The sequence below is a fragment of the Martes martes genome (assembly GCF_963455335.1).
Source record: "Martes martes genome assembly, chromosome: 3".
Taxonomy (NCBI): domain Eukaryota; kingdom Metazoa; phylum Chordata; class Mammalia; order Carnivora; family Mustelidae; genus Martes; species Martes martes.
This window is the reverse complement of record NC_137890.1, coordinates 118994260-119020976: the sequence shown is the minus strand read 5'-3', so window position 1 is coordinate 119020976 and position 26717 is coordinate 118994260. Positions and strand designations below refer to the sequence as shown.

The window sequence follows — 26717 nt, the reverse complement described above, 5'->3', positions numbered from 1 at the left end:
GAAAGAAAGATTGTCTTCAAAGAATAATCAGATACTACATCAGTCAGTTTGGGTATATGAGAAAAAAACTGAGGCAAGAAAAACTTCACATGACTATGAAGGAGCCATCTTTTCTTGGCCTAAACAGGGTTAAATAATGGCATATGGACATCTTTATGGCCTACCACATTACCAATCTAAGTGCATATATTCAAATACCTACTTCACCTCTCAGGGTATCATTACCAACAAGTTATTATCACCCTAGGATACTAATATTTCAAAACAAACTATTTAATTTCAACTGTTCATTGAGTCATCAGGCTATTTCAAGTCTATAAAACCACTCCATTAAAAATTTCTTTCCTTCTTTTTAAAAAGATTTGTTTTGAAAGAGAGAGAGAGAGAGAGAGAGCACATGCAAATGAAGGGAGAGGCAGAGGGAGAAGAAGAGAATCTCAAGTAGATTCCCCACTGAGTGTGGAGACTGATTTGGACTCAATCCCAGGCAGGACCTGGAGATCAATACCTGAGCCCAAATCAAGAATCAGACATTTAACCAACTGAGCCACCCAGGCAACCCAGAAAATTCCTTCCCTTTTCAAAAATCCTCACTGAACTACTAAAAATTCCCAACAGATAGTGATAACTATTCCCTGCTTTAAGTACAGACTGGAAAAAATCATATGCAAAACAGCAACACGATAATCTTGTGGCACCTCAACTTCATTCTACTCTTTGTATCTGAACAAAGAAGAACATTATATAACTGTGTTCATAGTAGCTTTCTTTTCTCTTGAGATTTTACTAGGGTATACGTAAGAAGCTGTGAGCAAAAGCTCTATTTGAGACCCAGATACAAAGCTGCTGAGAAGTAGTCTTTATAATGCCAAAGAACAAAACATTTGGTTAGTTTTTAAACAAAATGAGCTGCTCTGCCCACCATGCCAACCCCTAAGCAATAGGTCTTTTCCATTCATTACTGACTGATATAGTTCTCAACAACATTTTATAGTTTCATATCATTCATTTTATTCCCACTCTTTCAAGTAACTATGTCCATTTGGTCACATACACAACTGCAAGCTGATGGCACATGAATTTCCTTTTAGTTCTTAATTCTTAAAAAATGTTATGTAATTTTATTTTCCAGTTATATTTATTTAAAATTTTTTCTCAGTGGAATGTTTTTCAAAATATTTAATCAAATTTTGCTCCAGCTGACCTAGTATCAAATGCTAAATTTAGACATTCCTAAACTAAAGCTTATTTTAAACTAAATTAAAACTAAAATATTCCTATTAAATAAATTTCTGGAGATCCAAAATTAAAGAAATAATTCAAAATGTGATACAGTCTAGTGTTTATTTTATGTTATGGCAGGTACACTTGAATTTCAAAAATTTAAAACATATAAAAAGTGGTTAGGGACTAACATTTGTATCAACAGTTGATAAATGTCTAAGATTGTTTATTATACAGCAGGGTACAATGGTAGTGCTAAATGCCAGTAGGGCACCATGGAAGTTAGTCTAAAAATTATCACCAGGCTTTATACAAGCAACAACATATGCTGCTGTTTTAGAATTTCTGGGCATAGTCTGCTTCTAATGTTAAGCAGTCCTTTAACATTTTTAATGTTATACAGTGTTACAGTATTTAGTTTGGCAAATGTTTCAAAATAAAGTAGAAATGTATTCATAACATCACAGAAATGCACATCCAGTTTTGTTTTCAATAAGAACCATAGGTACAGATCAGAACTCTTCCCTATATGAAATAATTTACACACAGATGAATGCTATAATATCACTATCTAAAATAATCACTAAATACAATTCTTTTTCGGAAATAAACAAGCAAAGATTTTTTTTTCATTTTCAAATATCAAAAACATAGAGATAATGTATGTTTTTCAAACAATGATATTCTAAAATTATAGGAATAACTTTAGTGAATTCAGTGAATATGAAACCTAAATCAACCAAGTATACTGTAGTACAACCATATTAAATGAAACAAATGATCAGAAAATACAACCGTATGAAAGAAATTTATAATCCACAAAACTGTTTTTCAGGCCTTAAGGTAAAATAGTTCCACAGTTTACAGGTAAAACCAGAGCAACAAAAAATGCGTGCTTGTCTTCAATAAGTAGATATTTTATGATTTTATGCAGAAGATGTAACACTTTGCTTGTAGACAGCATGGTATGCATTTCTCAGCAAGACATAAGGAAAACAAGATTCCAAAAGATCCATTGTCAGGAATGGGGATTCCTGCACAATCTGAAAAGTAGCAAAAATGCATCACAGAATTGAAATTATTTGTAATGGGAACATTTACTCACAGCCACTAAATCATTATTTCTATACTTCGTACTAGAAATAGTTAGAAAATTATTTTCTTTTTACTTTAAAATGTGAAATATAAATGTGCCAGTATTTTGCTATCAAAATCTTTAAAATCACCACTTTTCAATTAAGTCTACTAATCATAAGAACAGACTGAGCATTTTCATTTGCCCTCAACTGTATTCTAGACATATAAAAGAATATAAACATATTTAAAATATGGTCCATAGCATCAAGTTTAACTGGGTTCCCAAGATTAAGCCAAAAAGCCAAATCAAACATAAGACCAACTGTAATTAAGTGGAAAGCTAGAGGAGTTCAAAAGGGATGAAGATTAATGTGAGCCACAGTAATCAGGAAAGTCTATCTAGAAAAAGATTTTAGCTATGGGGTATGCCAAATCATAGGATAGATACAGATCTCTGCAGGAAAAGGAAATTACTCTAAGTGAGGGAAGAGCCACAGTGTAGAAGCAAGCAGAGCTGGTTCAGATTGTGAAGAGAAAAAGCTGGCCAGGCTCAGAGAATCACAGCAAATTGTATTAGATGGGTGGAAGAGAGTCAAAATGTAGAAAATTCAAAAAACTAGAAGAGTTGAAAATGACACACTAAGAAAATATAAGGCCTTAACTGATTCCCAGGTGGTTAAAAAACTATTTATAAAAGAATATCCAATAGGTAATACTTATCTTTTATTCTGTTGTTTCCTGGTATGATTACCATATGGTAAAATACAAGTAATGTTAGTCTTTCAAGTGATATTTAGAAAGTGTGTAGCTTGAGTGGACTCAACAGAAGGTACTTCAGCTCATATTGTTATTTAAACACTACATGCCAAGAAGACTATCAAGAATGTTCTTGTTAATAAAAAATAAAATGAGACTTACCATATCTAGCAGTAAATAAACAGATTCTCTATTTCTGGTTGTTGTTTTATCTGTCTCCTGGCCAATCTTCAGTAGACTGGAAGATGCAAGCTTAAAAGTATATAAACATTTTAAGAAAGATTTAATGAAATGTTCATAAGTTACTTATTTTCACTATGCTTCAACCTAAAATAATACATTTCAATCATTCAGTGTCTATATATTAGATAATGGGCAAAATTCAAGGCAGTCCAAAGATCAGCTTAGGAAAAAAAAAGGTCATATTGCAGAGACTTAGAAATGAGAGATTTCTAAGGGAAAAAAATGCTAACCGGCTCCTTGATTTTAATGCCTGCCTTATTCACCTGGTCCTCCTTACAGAGGGAAAAAAAAAAAATTTTATTCTGTTATATCTGATAGTTATCATTTTAATTTTCCTTATGAAACATCACAAGTTCTGCTATTTGACTATACCTACCGCCAGAAATTCTTTAAGACGGTCTTCAATGCTTCCCTTGTGAATTGTAAACAAAGCTGCAGCGATCTGGTTGATGGCCTTGGCCAAACAATGTATGTTGTTGCAGTGCCCTGAGAAAGTGCAAATAGGGTTTGTAGTTTTTCTGTATGACCACAAAATTTCAAAGAATACATAAACAGCAAGTCTTTAATCACGTCACAATCTACATAAATAGTGACATTATTAAGAATTGGGAGATTACCTGCCTTGCTCTCCTTTCATTTTTATGAGGATTAGTGCTTTTAAAAATACTATAGCAAAAACCAATGAATGATGTTTGTATTAAACAGGCAAATTTTCAAAAAATCCCAAGAGAAATCATCTATCAATTTTATATTGTCTCTGAAACTAAAAAAGATGTTCTTAGCTGCTTTACATTTTGTCATTCAATCTTTAAAATAATCTTAAGAGTTGGATACTCCTTCATCACCCCCTGCCACACACACTCAGGCACCCAAAAGCTCACACATACATGTTTCATTTATCAGGAAACTGGGGCTTTTGAAAAAGAAAAGTCAATTATTCAAGGTTATAAAGCTAGTAAATGGCTAGTAAGTTAAGCTACACCCTATTATAAATAAATTACTTGAAGAGTATCTATTATATCAAAACTCTTGACTTTTTCATTACCAAAGCAATTTTAAACCATTACCTTCTATAGCAGGGCTATACTGAGACATCACATTACTAGCCAATGTTGGCAGAGAAACTGCCACAAAGACCATAAGGAGGCAGGCAATTTTATATTCTTCTTCCGGACTTATGTTTTCTAAGGGAGAAAATTAAAAATAAAAGTATTTTATTCAATAAAATAATAAAATTATTTTAAATTTAAATTAAAAATAAAAGTATTTCTTCAAGATTAGTTAAGAGCTATCAATCTAAACCAGAAAATGCAAATTTCAATTTTTATACTGAGCTTCTACAGAACTAATCACAACTTTGTTATAAGTGATACAGAAGTAAAATACATTATTATTGGCTATTATCAACTTCCCAAACATATTTCAAGGACCTCTAAAAAAAAACACTGAGGCAAAATAAAATTTTTAATTTTAAGATTATAGGGCAAAAAAATATGATTAGGATAAGTAGAATCCTAAAATTTCCTAACTGAAAACTGATGATAAATTATTATTTTATAAGAATATTCTGTGTACTACAGTTTAGAAAATTATCACATAAATTACTCTATGAAATCATCAAAAAAAGCCTTATTTTTTTTTCTAAAACATATAAATGTGATCTAAAGTTTACTATTAGTATTTGAAAGATATAAATGTGGAAAGTGGACTAGATTTCCAACCTATTTTAGAAGACAGAAGGAACCAATGATAAATGAAAATAACTAGCACTGCCATAATTCTTTTAAGACATAATCCTTTCAAAAAAATTTATTATAACGTGTATTAAAATTGTAGGGTTACCTAGGCAGTTGAGTCTGGTACCTGGGAAATTCCAGTTATTTTATTATTCACCTACCATATACATGTAAGAACTGAACTTAAGAGCCAGAACCTGTTTTAAAAATTTGGCGATGAAAAATAGTTGTAGCCAAACGAGTAATAGTGGCAATTACCCATGTGACTATAATTAACACACTGCATGAATGATGAAACAAAAAGAAATGTTAAATAAAAAACTAATGAACCCAGACAAACATGCTAGATACAAGGGGACAGGGATGGTTATTTTAGTATCAGAAACAGATAAAATGTTATTTACTTTGTAGACAAATCTAGAAATATCTAGAACATTCTGGGTGCTACATTTCAGAGAGCTAGTTTTAAAATCTTTTAAATGTTTAACACAACACAATGATGCACTGATTCATGGTAAACAACTCTAGTCCAGTGAAAATAAGACACTCTTATTATGATACCAATTATGCTACCTACTGGACCATCTCCATCAGTATACAAATTCTGTGACTCTGTCACCTGAAAAAAATCCTTCTCTTGATTTTATTCCTGCCTCTAGCTACTGTCATTTCATTTCTTTCTTCCCCTTTACAGTAAAACTCTTTGACAGAGTTGTTTTATACTTATTATTTCCCATTCCTTTTCTCCTATTCTTTCTTAAGCCCTCTCTATTCAGCATTTTGCTCCAAAAATTCCACTGCCGCTCTTCTTAGCAGCATTACCCATTAGTTCTACATAGCTGATCATTCCCTCTCCACTTTGCTGGAAGTGCCTCTTTCCAAGTTTTCCTTCTCTTTCATCCATCCTTCTTTCTCAGTTTCTTTTTTAGTAGTTCCTCTTCTTCTCCCTGAGTTCTTAAATTTGAAAGTGTCCTAAGGATCAGACCCTGATTCTCTTTCTTTTGCATCTATGTTAACTAACCTTGGAAATTCCATCTAGTCTTATGGTTTAAATATTGTCTGTATTATGACTACACTATAACATAAGCTCCAGATGACAGGGATTTTTGTTTTTTCTGCATTGCTATATTCCAACTACCCACCCCAACCCCCCAAAAAATTTGACATTAAGCAGGCATTTGAATAAATAAGTACCACACCTGTATCTGTGTTGCCCTGGTAATTTTAACTAAGACTAATACATATTTACCAATGCATTTTACCTGATTTTTGTGAAGAGAGAGCTACCACCAAGGCAGGATCAATCTCACAAGGTAATCCAGCAGCTGATGATAACTCATACACATTCATTGCAACCTAACGGAATATTTAAGAATTACAGAGTAAGAAATAATTTAGCAAATTTCTAAGAAATCTCACTTTAGTAAGAAAAGACATTTTAAATTAGAATCTACCTAAGAGAACACTAGAGTATTTCAAACTTGGCTGAAACCGGAACTACAGCACAAATAACCTACAATGAAAAATTCAGTTATTACTTTATGATGTGTTGCTTATTAGAACTTTCCATTGTTAGGCCAAAGAAAATCTGTATACTCTCTGTGGCAAATGCCAATAAAATCATACTAACATTACTTTTCTTGGAAGCATACATGTAAAAATATCAAGCCAAAAGAGATGAATAAAGGAACAAAGTGAATCAAAATTGCTCAACTTATATTTATATTCATACTTACTTAATGAAAAATTATGGTGGTTCAATGAAAAATTATGGTGGTTCAATGACTCATCATATCATAGCTATAAATATGGTAAATTAACCTCTTCATAACAGATTTTTTTTTTAAAGCAAGCTCTAATGCCCAACATGGACCCTGAACTCACAATCCAGAGATCAAGAGTCACATGCCCTATTGACCGAGCCATCCAGGGGCCCCATAATAGATTTTTAAGGAATATAAATTTAAAGCCTGATAAAGAAATTTCTAATGACTAAAATAATTCTTTTTGGTATCATATATCGATTTCAAGTATTTATGGTATTCTGACCACTCAATACCTCAGTTAAAAACCAATTACATAGTTGGTTACCTTTGCTATTGCTACCAAAAAAACCTCAGTATAAAATGCGAAGTAAAACTGTGTATCTTAAAATAAATGGAAATTGCCATGGATTAAGTTCTAGAAAAACATTTTCTTGGGGAGGCGCCTGGGTGGCTCGGTTGGTTAATCGCCCAAGTCCTGATTTTGGCTCAGGTCGTGATCTCAGCATTGTAAGATCAAGCCCCCCAGTCAGCAGCAAGTTGGCTTGAGATTCTCTCCCTTTCCCTTTGCCCCTCTCCCTGCTCATTCACGTACTCTCTCAAATAAATCAATCTTTAAAAAAAAAAAAAAAAGAACTTTTTTTGTGTGTGATCCATTACTCACTCCCAAACCATAAATTAACTCAAAATGGATCATAAACCTAAACATAGAAGCTAAAATTATAAAATTCTTAGAAGAAAATGTAGGTATAAATCTTTATGACTTGGGTAAGGCAATGGTTTCTTAGGGCACCAAAAGGAAAGCCAACCAAAGGAAAAACAGACAAACTGGACTTTATCAAAACTAAAAATTTTTTGTGCCACAGAGGACATTATTACAAAAATGAAAAAAAAAAAAACACCCACAGAATGAGATTTGCAAATTATGTATATGTTAATGGACTTGTATCCAGAATATATAATAAACTCTTACAACTCAAAATTAAAAAGGAAAACAATCCAAAGAGCAAAGGATATGAAGAGATATTTTTCCAAAGAACATACACAAATAGTCAATTAGCACATGAAAAGGTATTCAACATTCATCATTTTAGGAAAATCTTTAACAAAACAATAAGATACCATTTCATACATACTAGCATGGCTATAATTAAGAAGACAACAACAAATACTGACAGGATATCAAGAAACTTGACTATACTTAGATCCACTGAACTATATACTTTAAATGAGTAAATTTTAAGATAACTGAATTATATCTCAATAAAGCTATTAAAAATATATATATTTGGAGAACTGGTGGTTGCTAGAGAGGAGAGGGACTGGGCAAATAGATGAAGAGAAGTAAGAGGTAAAAACTTTCAGATGTAAAATGAATCACATGAATGAAAAGTACAGCATAGAGAATATAGTTAACAACGTTTTGGGTAGTAAGTCGCTGTATGTAGTGCAACGTTGTAATAACTTTGTATGGTGACAGATGGTAGCTATACTATCATGGTGAGCATTTCATAATGTTTATAAATGCTGAATCACTATGTTGTACACCTGAAACTAGTATAATATTGTATAACAACTATACTTCAGTTAAAAATAAATGTTAAAAATATATGAGTTTTAAAAAAATATTAAGTGTTGTTGAAAGTTTGCTAAAGGGGCACCTGGGTGGCTCAGTGGGTCCTGGGATCGAGCCCCGCATCGGGCTCTCTGTTCAACGGGAAGCCTGCCCCCCTCTCTCTCTCTCTGCCTGCCTCTCTGCCTACTTGTGATCTCTGTCTTTTAAATAAATAAATACAATCTTTAAAAAAAAAAGAAAGTTAGTTTGCTAAAAACTAAACATAATTACGTCTGGTGCTGAGAGAACTGGATGGTTGCTCAGAATACTCTCATAATCTATACACCATTGTATTTTCAAGGAATGATTTATATTTACTGTTTTCTTTTTTCTACAGTTTTTCCATTTAACAAGTTTGCACTAATCACATATGGTTTTCAAACATAAAATCATAGGACAGTCATTAATTTCAAATGTTTACATTATGTAAAGCACTGTAGGAGACAAAAAAAATAAAACAAGGTCTTCAAAATGTTTACAATCTAGTAAAAATTTAAGAGAAAAAGCACAATTATAATACGAAGCAGAAAATATTTAACTCCGCAATGGAAAAACAAAAAAGTTTTCTGATAATAATAAGAAAAAAGAAGTCCTTTACTGCCTGGGTATCAAGGAATGTTTCTCAGAATACAGCAATTGACTCAGACCTTAAAAGATAAGCAGGACTTCAAAAGGCAGAAATTAGAAAAGGGCAGGATTTTCAGGTAGAATAAACTGGAGGATGAAACAAACAGATGTGAGAATGCACACAGGAAGGACTAGTTACCTCATGGGATACATATGACGAGAAAGATAGAGTAAGAAAGCTAAGAGCATGGGAGAGGGATGGAACAAGCCATGGAAAATAAGCCTCAGAAAGTGAATAGCATCAATCTGAGAAAAAACACGAGTGTCATACAAAAGAGTTCAAACATAACTTTTTTCAGACAGTGCATTTCAAAACATGTGAAACAGAAAACAAAATCTTTTCAAGACACATGAAAGCTTGGAAAACATACATATAAGGTCACTTACTGGATGTGTAACCACTGGTTAATTATTGCTGGGGTTAGGTAAGTGAGTTGGATTTCACAATCAAAATATTTATTTTCAAAACAAAAATGGTAAACTCACATATGGCTAATATTCTTTAATTTCTAAAAACAGGGTATTAAAATTTTTTAAAATTATACCCTATAATTGACATCCTTTTACAAGACTTTTAACATTAATTTTTAAAAATTGATTAAATTTTACTAAAACAACTCTTAGTTCACTGGCTTGTCTTTCTTATTCTGCTTATGTACGAACAGCTCTCAGTATAAGAAAAGATCAATACCAACCCATTTTACATTGCTATAGGTGATCAAGGAAGATGAACTTTCAAAATGCCTATGTAGCATTTTGGTGCTGAGCTCTCAAAGATGCATTTGCAAAGGTAAGCATAATAACTGATCACTCTAAAATATAAACTTCACAGTAGTTTCAAATTTATTAAATTTTACTTCATATGTAGCTCAAATATTTCATTTCAGAAACTGTAAAATGCAAATAGAAGTTTTATTACCTTCATATCAGTTTCCCTTGGAATATGATCCTTGAAATCTTCAATTGAACTTACAAGAAAAGGAATGTGGTAAGATAAGACCTAGGCAGGGTAACAAATAAAAATGCATTGTTATTTTAAAATGATGAACCCCAGGGGCACCTGGGTGTCTCAGTTGGTTAAGCAGCTGCCTTGGGCTTGGCTCATGATCCCAGGGTCCTCGGATCGAGCCCCGCAGCAGGCTCCCTGCTCGGCGGAGAGCCTGCTCCTCCCTCTCCTTCTGCCTGCTGCTCTGCCTACTTGTGCATGCTCTCTCTCTCTCAAATAAATAAATCTTAAAAAAAAAATTGTGAACCCCAAATTTAATTATAACCATTCAATTACTTCTAGTTTTCACAATCATTATTTTACCTTTTCTATTTTCACATGATTTTCTAAAGTACTAAGAATAGTACTTAGAATGCCAAACTGAATATAGCTGAAATGGAAAACACTTCAATGAAGAGTAAAGTTGAAAAAGTAGTACAATATCCAGGCAAACTAAATCCCCACCCCAATTTCAATGCCAAAATATAAATAAGTTTAAATAACTCTTGTTTCTATATATTTGATATTATATAACTATGAAAACTGGAATTTTAGTAATTTTTAATTTCTGGGAAATTAAAAGGGATTATTTAACTATAGGATATGTACTTAAAATGGTTTCTTACATCTCTAAGTGCTTCTTGTGCCAATGATCGGAAGGATAAAATTACACCAATTATTGTCATCCTCTTCAAGACACTGTCAACAGCTAAATTGGAAGAAAAGAGAAGAGTATGAATTCAATTCTTCCTTAAAGTTGAAGAAAACTCCTAGTCATAAAATTCCCATGATAAAAGATATGACAGCAAGTTGATTACAACAAATAATTAAAGAGGGAAAATACTGAATGATATTCAAGTAAGGAAATTACAGTTTACTTCATATGGAGCACATACTATTCTTTAAAATGGTTTAGATGGTACACCAGAATCTTGAAATAATCACTTAAGTAGCCACCTGTATAATCCTCTCAGAAATGGCAGAAGTAGGAGGAAGGAGAGAGAGACTAAGGGAGAAAGAGGAGCTGTCAGAGTGGATAGGAGTTAAGTCCTCAAATGGTCCCAGAACTTGGAGATGCTAAACTCTTAAACTGTTGAGGTCTGGAGAGTCAAGGAAAAAAAAAAAAAATGGCTATTGAGATCACATGCAGTTTGGGCAAGACCAGGTTGCTGAAGACTATAAATGATTTAATCATTCACATTCTGGTTAAAAAGCATTATTCTGAAAATTATTATGATATATTCAATATTAAAACTTAGTTAACAAAATCAAGGGAAATTAGAATTGGAAGGATCAATACCTTCATATTTTAAAAAACCAACAAACATTTATTGAATTACTCCCAATATACAAGGCATAGTACTGTGTAATAAGAACACAAATATAAAGAGAATAATAAACTAAACCATAACTAAAAGTCCAAATGAACTGTCAAGAAAACTAAGAAAATACAACCCTATTTATATGAGACAAAAAGATACACAACTGACCCATGAACCAACACAGGTTTGAAGTGTGCAGGTCCACTTACACATGGATTTTACTTTGGTAAATACAGTAAATATATTTTCTCTTCCTTATAATTTTTATAATAATATTTTTCCCTTGCTTACTTTGTTGTAAGAATATAGTATATAATACATACAACATACAAAATATGTTAACTATTTTATCAGCAAGGCTTCCAGTAAACAGTAGGCTATTAGCAGTTGAGTTTTTGGGGAGTCAAAAATTACATGCAGATTTTTGACAGCACAGGGAATCAGCACCCCTAAACCCCATGTATTTCAAGAGTCAACAGTATATACATACATATATTTGTATATAGATAGCAAATCTCTAGAAAGATGTATAGATAACCATTAACCATAGTTACCTTTAAGGAGCAGGAATGGAGAGAATGTTTGGACTTTCTACCTCCTGTGTGGTTTGCTTAAACCCCAACCATACCATCTTTTATTAAAACACACCAACAGCCATAATATAAGCCAAAATGTGATGAGACTTAAAACAGTAGTGTTAACAAAATGAGGTAAGGCACAAATATGTTATACCTCCCACATGCGCAGGAACCAGTCGAATCAACCAATTTTTTTTATCTTTCTCTAGGATTTAGAAGAGTGCCAGAGACCCAGAAGACTAGACGTTCAATGAAATGGTTATTCAAGAAATGAGACTATGTTACCATCCAGAAAAGGAGAGAAGAAAGAAGGATGAAAGGAACTATTTCTCTGGGAAAATGTTATCGAAATTGGTCATAAAGGAGAAGACAAAAGCATTCCAGGCCAGGGAACAAAACAAAAGGGAATCTAGAAAAAGGAATGCAGAAAATAAGGTGAATAATCAGAAAATAAGTAGTGTGGCATTATCATATATTTTCCAAGGGATGATAATGAGAATTCAATCAAATAATTTTGCCAGAATTATATCCTACAACCTTCTCTTGAATATATACAGCAATAATGACACATTAAAAGTTCTGAGAAACTTCATTGTAAGAACTGTTGTTTAACTTACCATTAATGGATTATTTGCCATACCTTTTTAAGCACTGGCACTTCCTCTAATTCCCCAAAATTTCCATTAACATCTTGCTATGTTCTTAACATTTATGTCCCTACAAAATTCATGTATTAAAAACTGAAGCCCCCAAAGCTGATGGTATTAGGAGGTGGGGCCTTTGAAAGGTGCTCAAGTCATGAAGGTGAATCTCATGAACTTGATTACTGCCTTATAGAGGCTTCAGAGAGAACCCTATCCCCTTTCAGTCATGTGAAAATACAGCGACAAAAATATAGCGACAAGTCAGCGACCCTGAGGAGGTCCTTAACCCAACCATGCCAGCACCATGATCTTGAACTTTCAGCCTCTAGAATGATGAGAAATAAATTTCTGTTGTTTATGTACTACCCAATCTGTGATATTTTTGTTGTAGTAGCCCAAACAGACTAAAGCATATCCCAAGGAAGTACCACTTGAGTGGAGACTATGTGGATCTCAGGCCAGGCAAGCAAAAAATTGTAGGGGGAAAGAGAGGAAACAATGGCTGGATATGAGGTTATCCAAATAATGGCTTTTGAATGCCATTTTGATAGAGTTTTGACCATCCTCTAAGCAAGGAGGGGGTAGTTCAGGGTTTCTTAAATATAAAGAGTGGTATGAAAAGAAATCTTTGGAAATATAACTGAATGTGGGAGAGGGTTAGACTGAACACATTAGGAAGCCAAGATTGTAGTTCATGAAATGACAAAGCCTTAAATGAGAACCACGGGAATAAAAGGAACAGATTCAGGCATCACATTTAAGATATGGGATCTGCAGCAGGAGTTACAAGTTCAGTATCTATAGCAGGTAACATAAAATAGTGAAGTTCTAAGTGAAAGACAGAATAGTGAGGGGGGAAAGCTGGAGAAAAACATTTCTGAAGGAGGCAACTGCTACTTAGCTCCAGCCAATCACCGCAATGTGGCAAAATACTGTCCAGGATTTGGGGGGAGGGAAAACCAAAAGTTTGGATATTTATGCAAAATGATCCATTTTTAAAATAATGATCAAAAAAAAAATTTTTTTTTAACTTAATGGAGCACTCAGCCAAAAAAATTAAACATCTTTGGGCCAAACATGACCCACCAACTTGCAAACTCTGATCTGGAAGACATAGCTACTAGATATGGAATATGACAGGGAAAAAGTCAGATAGCATAACCAAGTTTCCCTCTGAGAATCACTGGGTGAATGGCATGGGAGGTAAAATAATGGTCAATAACAGAAGAATATCAGGCTTTCTCGCCCCACCCATTTGTATCTCCCAGCAGAATATCATTCCTATTCCAGAGATGCTGCAAAGTATCTGTGCGTCAAACATCTAACAATATTTCTCAAACTTCAGTGCAAATCAGAATCACCTACTGGGCCCCAGCAAACTGATTTAGTAAGTCTGGAGTGGAACCCTAATCATTTACATTCTTAACAAACTCCTATGTGGTGCTTTTGATTGTTGCTTCTGGTCCGTAGACCATACTCTGATCAATTTAGCACTTGGTATTAAATGCCTGGAGCGCCATAAGGAGAGTCAGGCTGGGGATGAATACTTTAAAGACACACTGATAAGTAAGACTGGATACATATTCCCAAAAGGATTATTTTTAAAAGTCTTAAAAATGGTAAAAGTATTGACAAATAAAGAGAATGTAATTTCAATAAAAAGGGGAATAAAAGAGAGAAACACTATAGAGAAATCAAGTAGAATAAGAGGAAAGAGGACCAGATTTTGAAAATGGGTAGTCACTAATGATCTCTTCCAGAAAGGTTTCAGGCAAATAGCCACATTATAGTGTACTGAGAGTAGAGAACTGGGAAGACAAACAGTGAATACAAGCTAGTCAAAAATTTAGCAATATGAAAAATGGTAGAGTGAATAAGAGGAAGGCTTAACAACAGACTTTAACAAGTGTTACTTTACAAGCAGTATCTGGCCTCCAGGGAGCAGGAGATTTTTCTGGGATCAGGGAAATTGCTTAGAATGATGAATGTAGCAAAAAGTCAAAGAAGGGGCAGCTGGGTGGTTCAGACGGTTAAGCGTCTGTCTGCCTTCAGCTCAGGTCATGATCTCCAGGTCCTAAGATAGAGCCCCATGTCTGGCTCCCAGCTCAGCAGGGAGTCTGCTTCTCCCTCTCCCTCTGCCTCTCCCCTGCTTGTGCTCTCTCTCTCTCCATCTCTGTCTCTGTATCTCTCTGAAATGAATAAATAAAATCTTAAAAAAAAAAAGTTAAAGGTATGATAGCACAGAGGAGAATGCAATTAAAATCACTATGTTTTAAAGTCCAGAATGGGTAAGGAAGTAAAGCCAGGAAGAGGCTGATTAGAAAACTAGAGAAACATCAATGTTTCAATGAGCTAGAACAAAAAATTTAATAGGAGTGAAGGAGTGGGAAAGCTTGAAGACATGACTGAACTGAGAGTGAAGTTTCAAATTCAGGATCTTATCAGTGCAACAATTTAAGGTGATAATAACATTCAAAGTATTGCTAAAGTAAAGGTCTTTGGAGGCAACTTACAGATTTGTAGATGGTGGCAAGACCAGGGCAAAAGTGAATGGAATGAATTTTAAAAAGGAAGAATTATTAAAGGAAAACGAGAAAAATTAAGGTCTATAATAAGGGAGTCAATAAAGTGATGAACCTAGACCCAAGAGACACACTGTCAGAAAACAGGAAGAAATACAGTATTAAATTTGCTCAAATAGCTTAAAAGTCTTAAAACTGAAAATTAATTACAGATTACCTCCCAATTCAGAGCAGTTTTTTTTAAAGATTAATTTATTTATTGAGAGAGAGCAAGCATGAATGGGAGGGACAGAGGGAGAGAAAATCTCAAGCAGACTCCGTGCTGAGCATGGAGCCTGATGCAGAGCAGGCTCCCGGGACTCTGAGATCATGACCTGAGCCGAAATCAAGAGTCAGAGGCTTAACTGACTGTACCATCTAGGTGCCCCAATTAGGGCTATTTTTTAACAAGTTACATGGCTTTTTAAGGGCATTAAAAAGAATATAGTTGTTGAATATGAAAATCAGACTGCTATAAAAATTTATCAACCTCTGGATATGGGATGAAGGAGGCACAAAGATGGGGATCTGAGACAAAAGAGTGTTTTGAAAAATATTTCAACTAAAAGAATAGCTTTCTCTACTCCCCTACATGAGCCATTCTCAAGCAGAACTTTTCTGTTTCCAAATCACAAAAGAGAATAAATAAATTCTATTTGAAGGCAAATTTGATATAGATGGGCCATTAAGGGTTATGGATTTTATTCTGAAATTGTACAAACTTTGGAATTTTAACAAAGTCCATTTTGTTTCAATTACACAAATAGGAGAGTTAAAGTAACAGTAAGCAGGCACTGAACAATGCAGTGGATTAAATGCCTTTAACCAGATGATACAGTCAAAATATTATTTACTAGTAAGAAGTTAAGTAGTTAGGCTGGTTGAGTGGTCAACTGAGTATTAAAAAACAGAAGAAACAGGAAAAAATAATTAAGAATAAAGAAAACAAGACTGGTAAATGTAAGTATATAGTAAAACAATGTACAAAAGAGATCAGGTAGAAATTTAAAAAATAATTTCCTTCTAAGTATTTATTCATACTCTACCTCCCTAGAATACTACCAAATCAGTATTTTCATTTTTTTAATTTTAATTTCATTTTTTAAAGTACCGTACAGTGAACATGATGCTCTTTCCCCCTTTTGGTACAGCTCTAGGAAAAAATTTTAACATGTGTAGACTTGTGTTACCACCATTGCCATTGTGGTCAACAAGTTTCATCACTCCCTTGTTGTTTTCCCAGTTCTGGCAACAACTGATCTGTTCTATAGGGCAACCTATCATGTAGTTTAATTTTACACTAATTTTTATTATATAAGTTTATATTTTTGAAGCTGGATAAGACAGCCTAATAAAGTGATTCTCTAAATCATTTTATACTTTTAAAATTCTATATAGCTGCATAACATTTAAAAGAAAATTATCAAGGAGGAAATATTAGGTAAAATATACACATGGCTTTAATTTTTTTCAAGATTATTTTTTATTTGGGAGAATAAACTGTGGTTTTCTCAAATACAAAGATTTTTTTTGGTATTTCATTAATTTTTTAATGCTGGAAAAGCTTTTAAATGAATCAATAAGAAGTATGACTTCAGAATAATTTTTAATTATACAAGTTCAAGTACAAAAGTAAATGAAAATAAAATTAATTCAAGTGCACCTAAAATAGTTACCTAACTACTATGTTTTCATAAATTTTTAAGACTCACTGCTATTGCACAATATACCTCCCACAAAGAATCAATGCCAAGAAGACATTAAAAACAAATTTTTTTTTAGTTGTAGGGCTCAGGTTTTCATGCAATGACTACTAGATCGCAATAAAAAGGAACAGATTACTGATTCACATAACATAGCTGAGTGAATCTCAAAAACATACTAAGTGAAAAAAGATAGGCACAAGAGTATATACTGTGTGATTCCATTTATGTAGAGTTCTATAACAGGCAAATTTAATCTACAGTGACAGAAATCAGATCAGTTTTTATCTGTGTTTGGGTGATATCAAGAAACTGACTACAAAGGGACGTGAGGAAACTTCCTGAGGTGATGGAAGTGCTCTATGTCTTGACTGTGGTTAACGGTTACATGAATATATGCATTTGACAAAAATCCATCAAACTGTTCACTCACATGTGTAGATTTCATTGTATGCAAATTATACCACAATAGAGTTGATTTTTAGAAAGTTATAGACTCAAAAGTTAATTCTCCTTTAGTCTAAATTAATAGACTTACTTGTATTAAATGAGTTTATGAACTAATTGATAATACTCATTAAATACTTGATACATGGTATTAAAACTATGGTAAAAAAAAATGTGAAATAGATAAGCCACATACTCAAAATATCCTTTGACTGCAACTATTTTCTGCTCTCTTCATAAGCTAATGAGTAGTTATATTTATGTTTAAGCAAAGGCTAAATACTGAGTGTCAAGGTCTTCTTAATGCTTATAGAAAGTTTCATGAGTTACCCACATGATAATCTTTTAAAGAGTGCAGCCATCTGGTCTGGTTTGTCAAAGCTGGTCCTCATTTGTGTTAGCACATCAACATTCTCCACCACAAGTTTCTAAAAAAAAAAAAAAAGAAAGAAAGAAAGAAAAAAAAAATAAAGATCCTAGGTTAAGCATAGACCACCTTGTGTTAATGAGATAAGAGCATGCTTGGAAATCATAATCCAGCAAGTAGGAAATACAATTCATGAAATCCAGATGTTCTATGCTATATACTTTTGTTGTTGGCTTAATAAAAGAATCTTAAAATTATTTACATAGGACTAATGTTTTTCTTCATTTGCAAATTCAAGAAGGGAGAGGATGGTTCAGGAAAAAGCAATAAAGATAAGCAGTAGGATAAAGGATTATCTAATGCTTAGACACAGAACAGCATCAATAATAAAAAACAGACACTGAAGAAGATATAGAGAGCAATAAATTCCAACCAAAATAAAAACAACTTGCTAATGTTAAAGCTAGCCTACAGTTAAAGACAGCCTACAGTTCATCACTGGATGTATACAATCAGAGGGAGAATAACTTTTGTACTATTTCATACATATGTACTCCTTCATGGGGATTATAACAGAGCAAGATTTCCCACACAAATTATAAAATGGAAGTGTTAACTATCTACCTTCTCTTTCAGAGACCACAGAAAAAGGAACAGAAGGAAGAGATACAAATAAGGGAAGGGAATAAAGAATAGCTATTCAAAGAAAGTATAACTCATTAAAGAATGTTTTTCTTAAAAGATGCTTTGGAAAAGTAATTAAGTTTGAAATTAAAATGAAAAAATAATTAATTTGATTCTGGCAGAGATAATGTCTCTATGTATATGGAGAGCCTGGATGTAATATTTAAGTATCCAGGAATAAAGCCTGGGTATATTTCAAAATACATACAAATCCAAGCTTCATCCTCAGATATTTCAATTTAGCAGGCCTGGTTGCAAAGATTTAACAGCAAGCATATTGTTAAAAGTGCCATGAGGGTTTTGTTACAAGCCAAAGGCTGATGATAAGTGATTTAAGGGAGGATGAAAACCTATACATAAAATTTATAAAAATCAGTTTTCCTATACTAGTATGAATTTTGTTTAGGTTACTTGATATTACAGGCATACCTCAGATATATTGCAGATTCAGTTCCAGACCACTGTAATAAAGCAAATACCGCAACAAAGCGAGTCAAATGAATTTTTTGGTTTCCCAGTACATACAAAAAGCTATGCTGACACTACACTACAGTCTATAAATGTGCAACAGCATGTCTAAAAACCAATGTATGTACCTTAATTAAAAAATACTTTATTGCTAAAAATGCTAACCATCATCTGAGCATTCTGAGTCGTAATCACTGATCACAAATCACTATAATGAATATAATCATACTGAAAAAGCATGAAACATTGGAAGAATTACCAAAATGTGCCACTGCCATGAACAAATACTACTGGAGAAATAGCACCAATATACGTGCTAGACAGAGGGTTGGCCACAAACCCACAACTTGTAAAATTGCAGTATATGCAAAGTGCAATAAAATGAGGTATTCCTGTACTTCAGATTATTTCTCTTTATGCTCCCAATCAAATATACACTTCCAGTCATATCTGTTTGCTAAATTCAACTTCTACAATGTATGATTAAAACGCCTACTTCTCCTGGGGCCAATTCAATACCTGTCCCAGGCTAAAACCTGATTCAATCAATACACACTCAAATACATGCTCAATCCTGACCATGCTCCTATACCTTGAACATAATACCACACATATCACTGAATCAGACACCACTGAGTTTTATTTTTTTTATTTTTTATTTATTTATTTTTAAGATTTTATTTATTTATTTGACAGACAGAGATCACAAGTAGGCAGAGAGAGAGGAGGAAGCAGGCTTGCCGCCGAGCAGAGAGCCCGATGTGGGGCTCGATCCCAAGACCCTGGGATCATGACCCGAGCCAAAGGCAGAGGCTTTAACCCACTGAGCCACCCAGGCGCCCAACCACTGAGTTTTAAATGCACTATTACCTACGTGCCATTAAGAGGAAAAAAAAGAAAACTTTACCAAGTAAGCTGACACAATGTTTCCAATCACATGACTTTAAGATCCCTACAGTTTCAGAAACATTAATACAGAATAACTGTGTTTGAGAATCAAAAATTATAGTATTTGTTTAATGGTAAGGATACAACAATCACTTTTTAGTTCCCATACCAGGCAATTTACAAACAACCCCATTTACTTGTTCTACACAAGAGAGGTGATATTCCAACTTTACAACTGAGGAAACTAAACTAAGGCTTGGAGAAATTAGGTAAGTAGTCCAAAGTTATAAAGATATTAAATGGTGAATTTCAGAATTTGAATTTAGATACATCTGATTTAAAAATTCATGCTCTTAATCCCTAAAGAAATGGTTCCCGATTTTTAGTGTACCAGAACAATCTAGAAGACTTATTAATTTAAACACACATTGCTGGGTCCTAGTCCCCACAGGTTTTAATACAGCAAGTCTGAGGCAGAACCAAAGGCAGAACTTGTGCATCGTTAACAAGTTCTGAGGTAATGCAGCTGCCGCTGATCTGAAGACCGTACTTTAAGAACCATTACCCTAAAGTATTTGTTTGTACATTATTCCTTAAAAAAAAAAAAAAGAAAAGTTAAATACTGTCTCCACTTAAAAACAGTTTATATATTTAAATTTTTTTCTTTTCTCCCTCAATTGCATCCTAAAACAGAGCTCTCTAAACATTTTAAAGCCACTGATTAATATCACTGGCAAATGGACTATAAGCCGGAAGTAATACTAGTGAATACAAATCAGGCAAAAAAAACATATGAAGAGTACTAAAAATAAATTTGGTTTTCAGTTAATAAGAAAGTGTTAAATTCTTGACACAATTCATATTTAAATTTCCTACTTCATTTGGGGGGGAAAAGGGGCTCTATGAGGAACTAGAAGAACTGATCTGCAAAATGCCAAAAACGATTCTTTTGGCAGGATTAGAAGGAGACATTGTCTCAATGGGCACACCACCAAATGAAACACCTCAAGAATTTTAGTAGAAAAGAAGACTGGCTGTTTTCTTCTCCAGAGAGCAATGAACACGTTTTACTGTGAGTATGCATGCACAGTGTTGACTATGTCTGACACATGATTTATTCACGATCATTAAATATAAAGAAGTTCTCCTTTTTTTCTGACACACAAACTTACTCTGTGAAACAAAAAGTCCCAAGCTGAAACAGAAACTAAAACAATGAACATCATCTTTAAGATACGAAGAAAATATGCTGCCAAGTATTTAGTTTATGTCAATTTAGATTAATTTTAAGAAATAAAAACAGAAAAAAATAAAAGCTAAGGAATTACAGAAATGGTCTTAAAAATATTATAATTTCCCCCAAAATATTTTATGTAACTAGTTTCATAAAGTTTATTTTTAATAATTTCTACACCCAATGTGGGGCTCAAACTCACAACGCTGAGATTAAGAGCTACATGCTCTCCTGAATGAACCAACCACATGCTCCTTTATGCACTAATTTAAAGACTAAAGTAGAGGGCATCTGGCTGGCTCAATTGGTAGAGTTTGTGACTCTTAATCTCAGCATCTTGAGTTCAAGACCCATGCTGGATGTTGAGCCTACTTTAAAAAAAAAAAAAAAAAAAAGACCAAAATACTATTAGAGGCATAATCATAATCTAATATGAAGAGTGTGAGTTATAATCTCTTCAGAGGGATATTTGGCAATATTAGAAAATATGCAGATGTCCATATCTTTTGAACCACTTTCAGAAATTTTTCCTATGCTCAAATAAGTTTGTAAACCATGTGAAGTGTTGCTTAAATGTTGAGTATTTTATACATATGTCTAAAACTCTTCTTCCAGAAATCCAATGAAGTGAAAGGAAAAGAATAAAAAAGAATAAACCTACAATAAAAAAGAAAACAACATAGGAAACAAGACCAAATGACAGATGTCAACAAACTTCCAGAAGATGGAAACTGGAGCAAAGAATAAGTAGAAATGTGACCAGCAAATTCCTGCAGGAGAGATACAATATGGAAGGCAAGCTGATGCATGCCTTAGGACCCAGGCAGGGCACAGAAGTTGTAGGTAGTGGCACAGAAAGAAAGACCTGAAGATGAAAACAAGAGGGTTATTACAGGTCTGTATTGGGGGTTGTTACACACCTCTCACCATGTTAAGAGGTGATGCCAACAAGGACAACACCTCCTACCTCCACACTCAATCTCCGACAGATTTCCACTCTCTTGGTGGAGGTTACTGTTTTTGAAAAATGATTGTAGGAATCATTTGAAAACTATGATGAAGATACCTTTCTCTAAAGAGTATTTGTTAGCTTCTGCCAAGCACTTTGTCGCACTACTAATCTAGGACAACCTCAATCCAGGTTTAAGACTATAGATTCCTTGGACAAAATGAGCAACACCAAAAGAGCAGGATATCCTGGGGAGGGGCAAATCATTTCCAGCTAATGACTACCCTGGAGATATAATCCTTTGGGGTATCTGTGTAAAAAGTGTGGAGAAGAATTTAAGCAGATTTCCCACTCCTCACTTTAGACAGGCTTTGGCTTTTATTATAGACTCCCCCACCCCACCCCACAAGGCCATAAAACCTACATGTTACTCTTACGAATGTTGCTTCTGGATCAGCAAATGTCTTCAGATCAAAAGTGGCTTCCAGTACTAGGCTCATTTCTCTTGAGTTCCCACATTCTTCTTGATTTTGGCCTACCTTTTTAGCTTCTTTAAAAATTTTTTTTTCTTTTTTTTAAGACTTTATTTATTTGCCAGAGAGAGAGAGAGAGAGAGAGAGTACTCACAAGCAGGCAGAGAGGCAGGCAGAGGCAGCGAGAGAAGCAGGCTCCCTGCCGAGCAAGGAACCCGATGCGGGACTCGATCCCAGGACCCTGGGATCATGACCTGAGCCGAAGGCAGCGGCTTAACCAACTGAGCCACCCAGGCGTCCCCTTTTTAGCTTCTTTAAAAGAAGAATCTGTCTTTATATATCTTGCCAACTTTTTAAGTTGTCCTTAGGAGAAAAGATGGTCTAAATAACCTATCCTACCAATACTTGAACCAAAAATCTGTATGTTATTTTGTTTCTGTAATTTCATAAATTAGATCATTCTAAGGAAACTTAATAGGACATTAAAAAATGCAAAACAATTAGAATCATCACTGACAGACTGAGTACTTCCGGAGATTCATCTCAATGAGATAGCATACTACACAATACACTGAACTTGTCTATATAAAATACCCTTATATTATGACCAGAAGATTGTAATATGATATATGTAATAAAATACAAGAATACACATGGAAGCATGCCTCAGTATACAGAGGCTAAGAAATGGAAGACGGGGCACCTGGGTGGCTCAGTCAGTTAAGCATCCAACTCTTGGTTTCCACTCAGGTCACCATCTCAGGGTCCTGGGACTAAGCCCCACATATTGGGCTCCATGCTGAGCAGAGAGGAGCTTGCTTGTCCCTCTCATACTCTCTCTCTCTCTCAAATAAATAAAATCCTTTTTTAAAAAAAGAAACTGAAGACATCCATGCTCATGTATTGAAAGAAAATTATTAAAATGTCTATTACTATCCAAAGAAATCTACACATTTAATGCAATCCCCATCAAAACACCAGCAACAGTGTTTTTCACAGAACTAGAGTAAACAATCCTAGAATTTATATGGAACCAAAAGACCCCAATTTACTAAATCAATTTTGAAAAAGTAAAGCAAAGCTGGAAGAATCACAATTCCAGACTTCAAGTTATATTACAAAGCTACAGTGATCCAAACAGTATGGTCTGGTGAAGAAACAGACCCACAGATTAACAGAATAGATTGGAAAACCCAGAAACGAACCCACGATTGGTCACAATATGGTCAATTAATCTTTGACAAAGCAGGAAAGAATATCCAGTGGGAAAAAGACAATCTCTTCAACAAATGGTGTTGGGAAAACTGGACAGCAATATGTGAAAGAATGAAATTGGACCACTTTCTTACACCATACACAAAAATAAATTCAAAATGGATTAAAGACCTAAATATCAGACATGAAACAATTTAAATCCCAGAGGAGAATATAGGCAGTCACCTCTCTGACATCGGGTATAGCAACTTCTTTCTAGAAATATCTCCCGAGGCAAGGGAAACAAAAGCAAACATAAACTACTGGGACTACATCAAAATAAAAAGCTTTTGCACAGTGAAGGAAACAACCAACAAAACTAAAAGGCAACCTACTGAATGGGAGAAGATATTAGCATATGACATATCTAATAAAGGGTTAGTATTGAAAACATATAAAGAACTTATATAAACCAACACCCAAAAACCAAATAACCCAATTAAAAATGGGCAAAAGAGCTAACATTTCTCCAAAGAATACAAACAGCCAACAGACACATGAAAAGATGCTCATCATTACTTGTCATAAAGGAAATGCAAATCAAAACTACGAGATCTCACCTTACACCTATCAGAATGGCTAAAACCAAAAACACAAGAAACAACCGGTGTTAGCAAGTGTATGGAGAAAGGGGAACCCTCTTGCACTGTTTGTGGGAATGCAAACTGGTGCAGGTGGCCACTCTGGAAAACAGTTATGGAAGTTCCTTTAAAAAGTTAAAACTCCATGGTACAGTAATTGCCCTACTATTTGCCCAAGAAATAAAAAAATACTAATTCAAAGAGATACATGCACCCCAATGTTGTCAGCAGCATTTTCGACAATAGCCAAATTATGGAAACAGCCCAAATATCCATCCTGATGAACAGATAAAGATGTTATGGTCTGTGTATACATACACACACACACTCTTGCACACACACACACACACACACACTCGAATATTACTCAGCCACAAAAAAAAAAAAAAAGAAATCTTGCCATTTGCACTCTGCAATTGCCATTTGCACTTTGCAACTGCCATATGCAATTGTAATGCGGTATAATATGGATGGAGCCAGAGAGTATCAGGCTAAGCAAAAGTCAAAGAGAAACAAATACCGCATGATTTCACTCATATGTGGAATTTAAGAAACAAAACAAATGAGCATGGGAAAAGGGAGAGGCAAACCAAAAAAATGCACTCTTCACTATAGAGAACAAACTGATGGGGACCAGAGGGGAGGATAAGTTAAATAGGCGACAGGGATTAAAGAGTGTATTGGTTGTGATGAGTACCAGGTATTATATGTAAGCGCTGAATCACTAAATTGTACACCTGAAATTAATATTACACTGTATGTTCACTAAGTGGAATTTAAATAAAAACTTAAAAAAATAAAAATGCTAACATCAAAAGTTTTAGAAAAAAATGTTTAGTATCCTAAACCATCTTGGTTTTGGAGTATATTTAATGAGAAATCCAAGCTAATTTACATTCATGCATCTCAATTATTATGAATCTGAGTTCTTAGCACAAAAAGTTTCTTTTGTCTAGGTTTTTCACTCAAGTTTAATATTATCAAATATTTAAAAGAGGATCCACCCAAGAAACAACATTCTTGAGTTAGAAAATTCAATAGCATTAAAAGAAAGAAGTCAACATTATTTATACTCTCATCAAAACCTTAAATTAAATTTTAATAACATTCAAGAAAAAAATAGTCACTCCACCATACAGACAAATGTTAGACATAAGCTCCTCCCATTTCTCTTCAAGAGTAAGAATGTAGGTAGGGGTACCTGGGTGGCTCAGTGGGTTAAGTCTCTGCCTTCGGCTCAGGTCATGATCCCAGGGTCCTGGGATCGAGCCCCGCATCGGGCTCTCTGCTTGGCGGGAAGCCTGCTTCCCCCTCTATCTGCCTGCCTCTCTGCCTACTTATGATCTCTGTCAAATAAATAAATAAAAATTTTAAAAAAAAAAAAACAAAAAAGAGTAAGAATGTATTTGAGAACAATACTTAAGGACAGAGCTAAGAGAGTTAAGTTTATAAATAAAGTATTACTAAAAAATCTGAAGTCAAAAGTGATCTGGAAATAATAGTACCTAAGAAGACAAAATTTTTAAAAGAACAATATTGCCAACACTTGGGTCTAAAGAAAAAAAACGTACAAAATCTAAGATGTGGAGAGCCATGGTTCAAGGTCAGCAAGTGAAAAGAAAGAAAATTTATGATTACAAGTTGACATAAAAATATTATGGTATAGCTACCAAAAGTATCAATGCAATCTTAAACAGTACTAGTAAGTATAGTACCCAGAATAAGTGTACCTTCACTAATCAGATCTCTAGCTGAAGTTTATTCTGTTTCAAGGCACTATTATCTAAGGGCTTTACACAAATAATTTCAATAGAATCTGTACAAAAGAAAGAGAGACTAACACGAATATATTTCACATGGGGAAGACAAAGGCAATACACTACAAAAGTTTTTAAATATGTAAAGGTAATCTTGTCAAAGGCAATCTCTACCTCTTGATGTTAGAATGAAAACCTGTCTGATCTTCCTGCATCAGGTAAGTATGGATTAGATGACTGCTTAGATCCTTTTTATTTCTAAAAACAGTATAACATGGTACCAGTATAAGCTCTAGGTCTAGACTGACCACACAGGCTCAAGTTTTCGTTTCACCACTTTTAAGCATGTGAGTCCAGACAAGGTACTTAATATTTCTTGGTTTTACTTTCCTAATTTGTAAAATAGGAATGATATCAGTTTTATGAAAGCAGCTTAGAAAAGTCCCAGGACAAAGTGAAGAGTCAAAATAGCTACCTATTTTTACTTCTGCATCCAAGAAATATTAAGCAAGTATCTTCTATGTGTGGACACTAATTTAGTACTGAAGTTTTAAGAGAGCTTATACCTGAGTTTTTATTCGAGTGACAGTGACATAAACAGATACATGACATGAAAGGTCACAAGTAAGATACACAGAAAGCTGAATAAAGAGAATAAAAAGTGATGTTTGCTATTTTAGAAAGTGTGGTAAAGAAAGGATATTCTGATAACACAACATTTGAAAAATACATGAATATTATGAAAAGGTAAGCTAAGACAATAACTCAGTGAAGAATATTT

The 26717-nt window shown here is 34.0% G+C and overlaps 1 protein-coding gene across 1 annotated transcript in view; it reads right to left on the bottom strand.

Annotated features, from left to right (window-relative positions):
• Positions 1–26717, bottom strand: part of NCKAP1 (NCK associated protein 1) — a 101470-nt gene continuing 74753 nt past the window's right edge. The window contains exons 24-31 of the mRNA XM_080798642.1: positions 17616–17709; positions 10653–10735; positions 9961–10041; positions 6299–6392; positions 4368–4484; positions 3677–3786; positions 3220–3309; positions 1–2267 (exon numbers count right to left, since the gene is read on the bottom strand). Coding sequence (XP_080654768.1) covers positions 2151–2267; positions 3220–3309; positions 3677–3786; positions 4368–4484; positions 6299–6392; positions 9961–10041; positions 10653–10735; positions 17616–17709 — 786 coding nt within the window. The 3' untranslated portion in view covers positions 1–2150. The remainder of the gene's footprint in view (positions 2268–3219; positions 3310–3676; positions 3787–4367; positions 4485–6298; positions 6393–9960; positions 10042–10652; positions 10736–17615; positions 17710–26717) is intronic.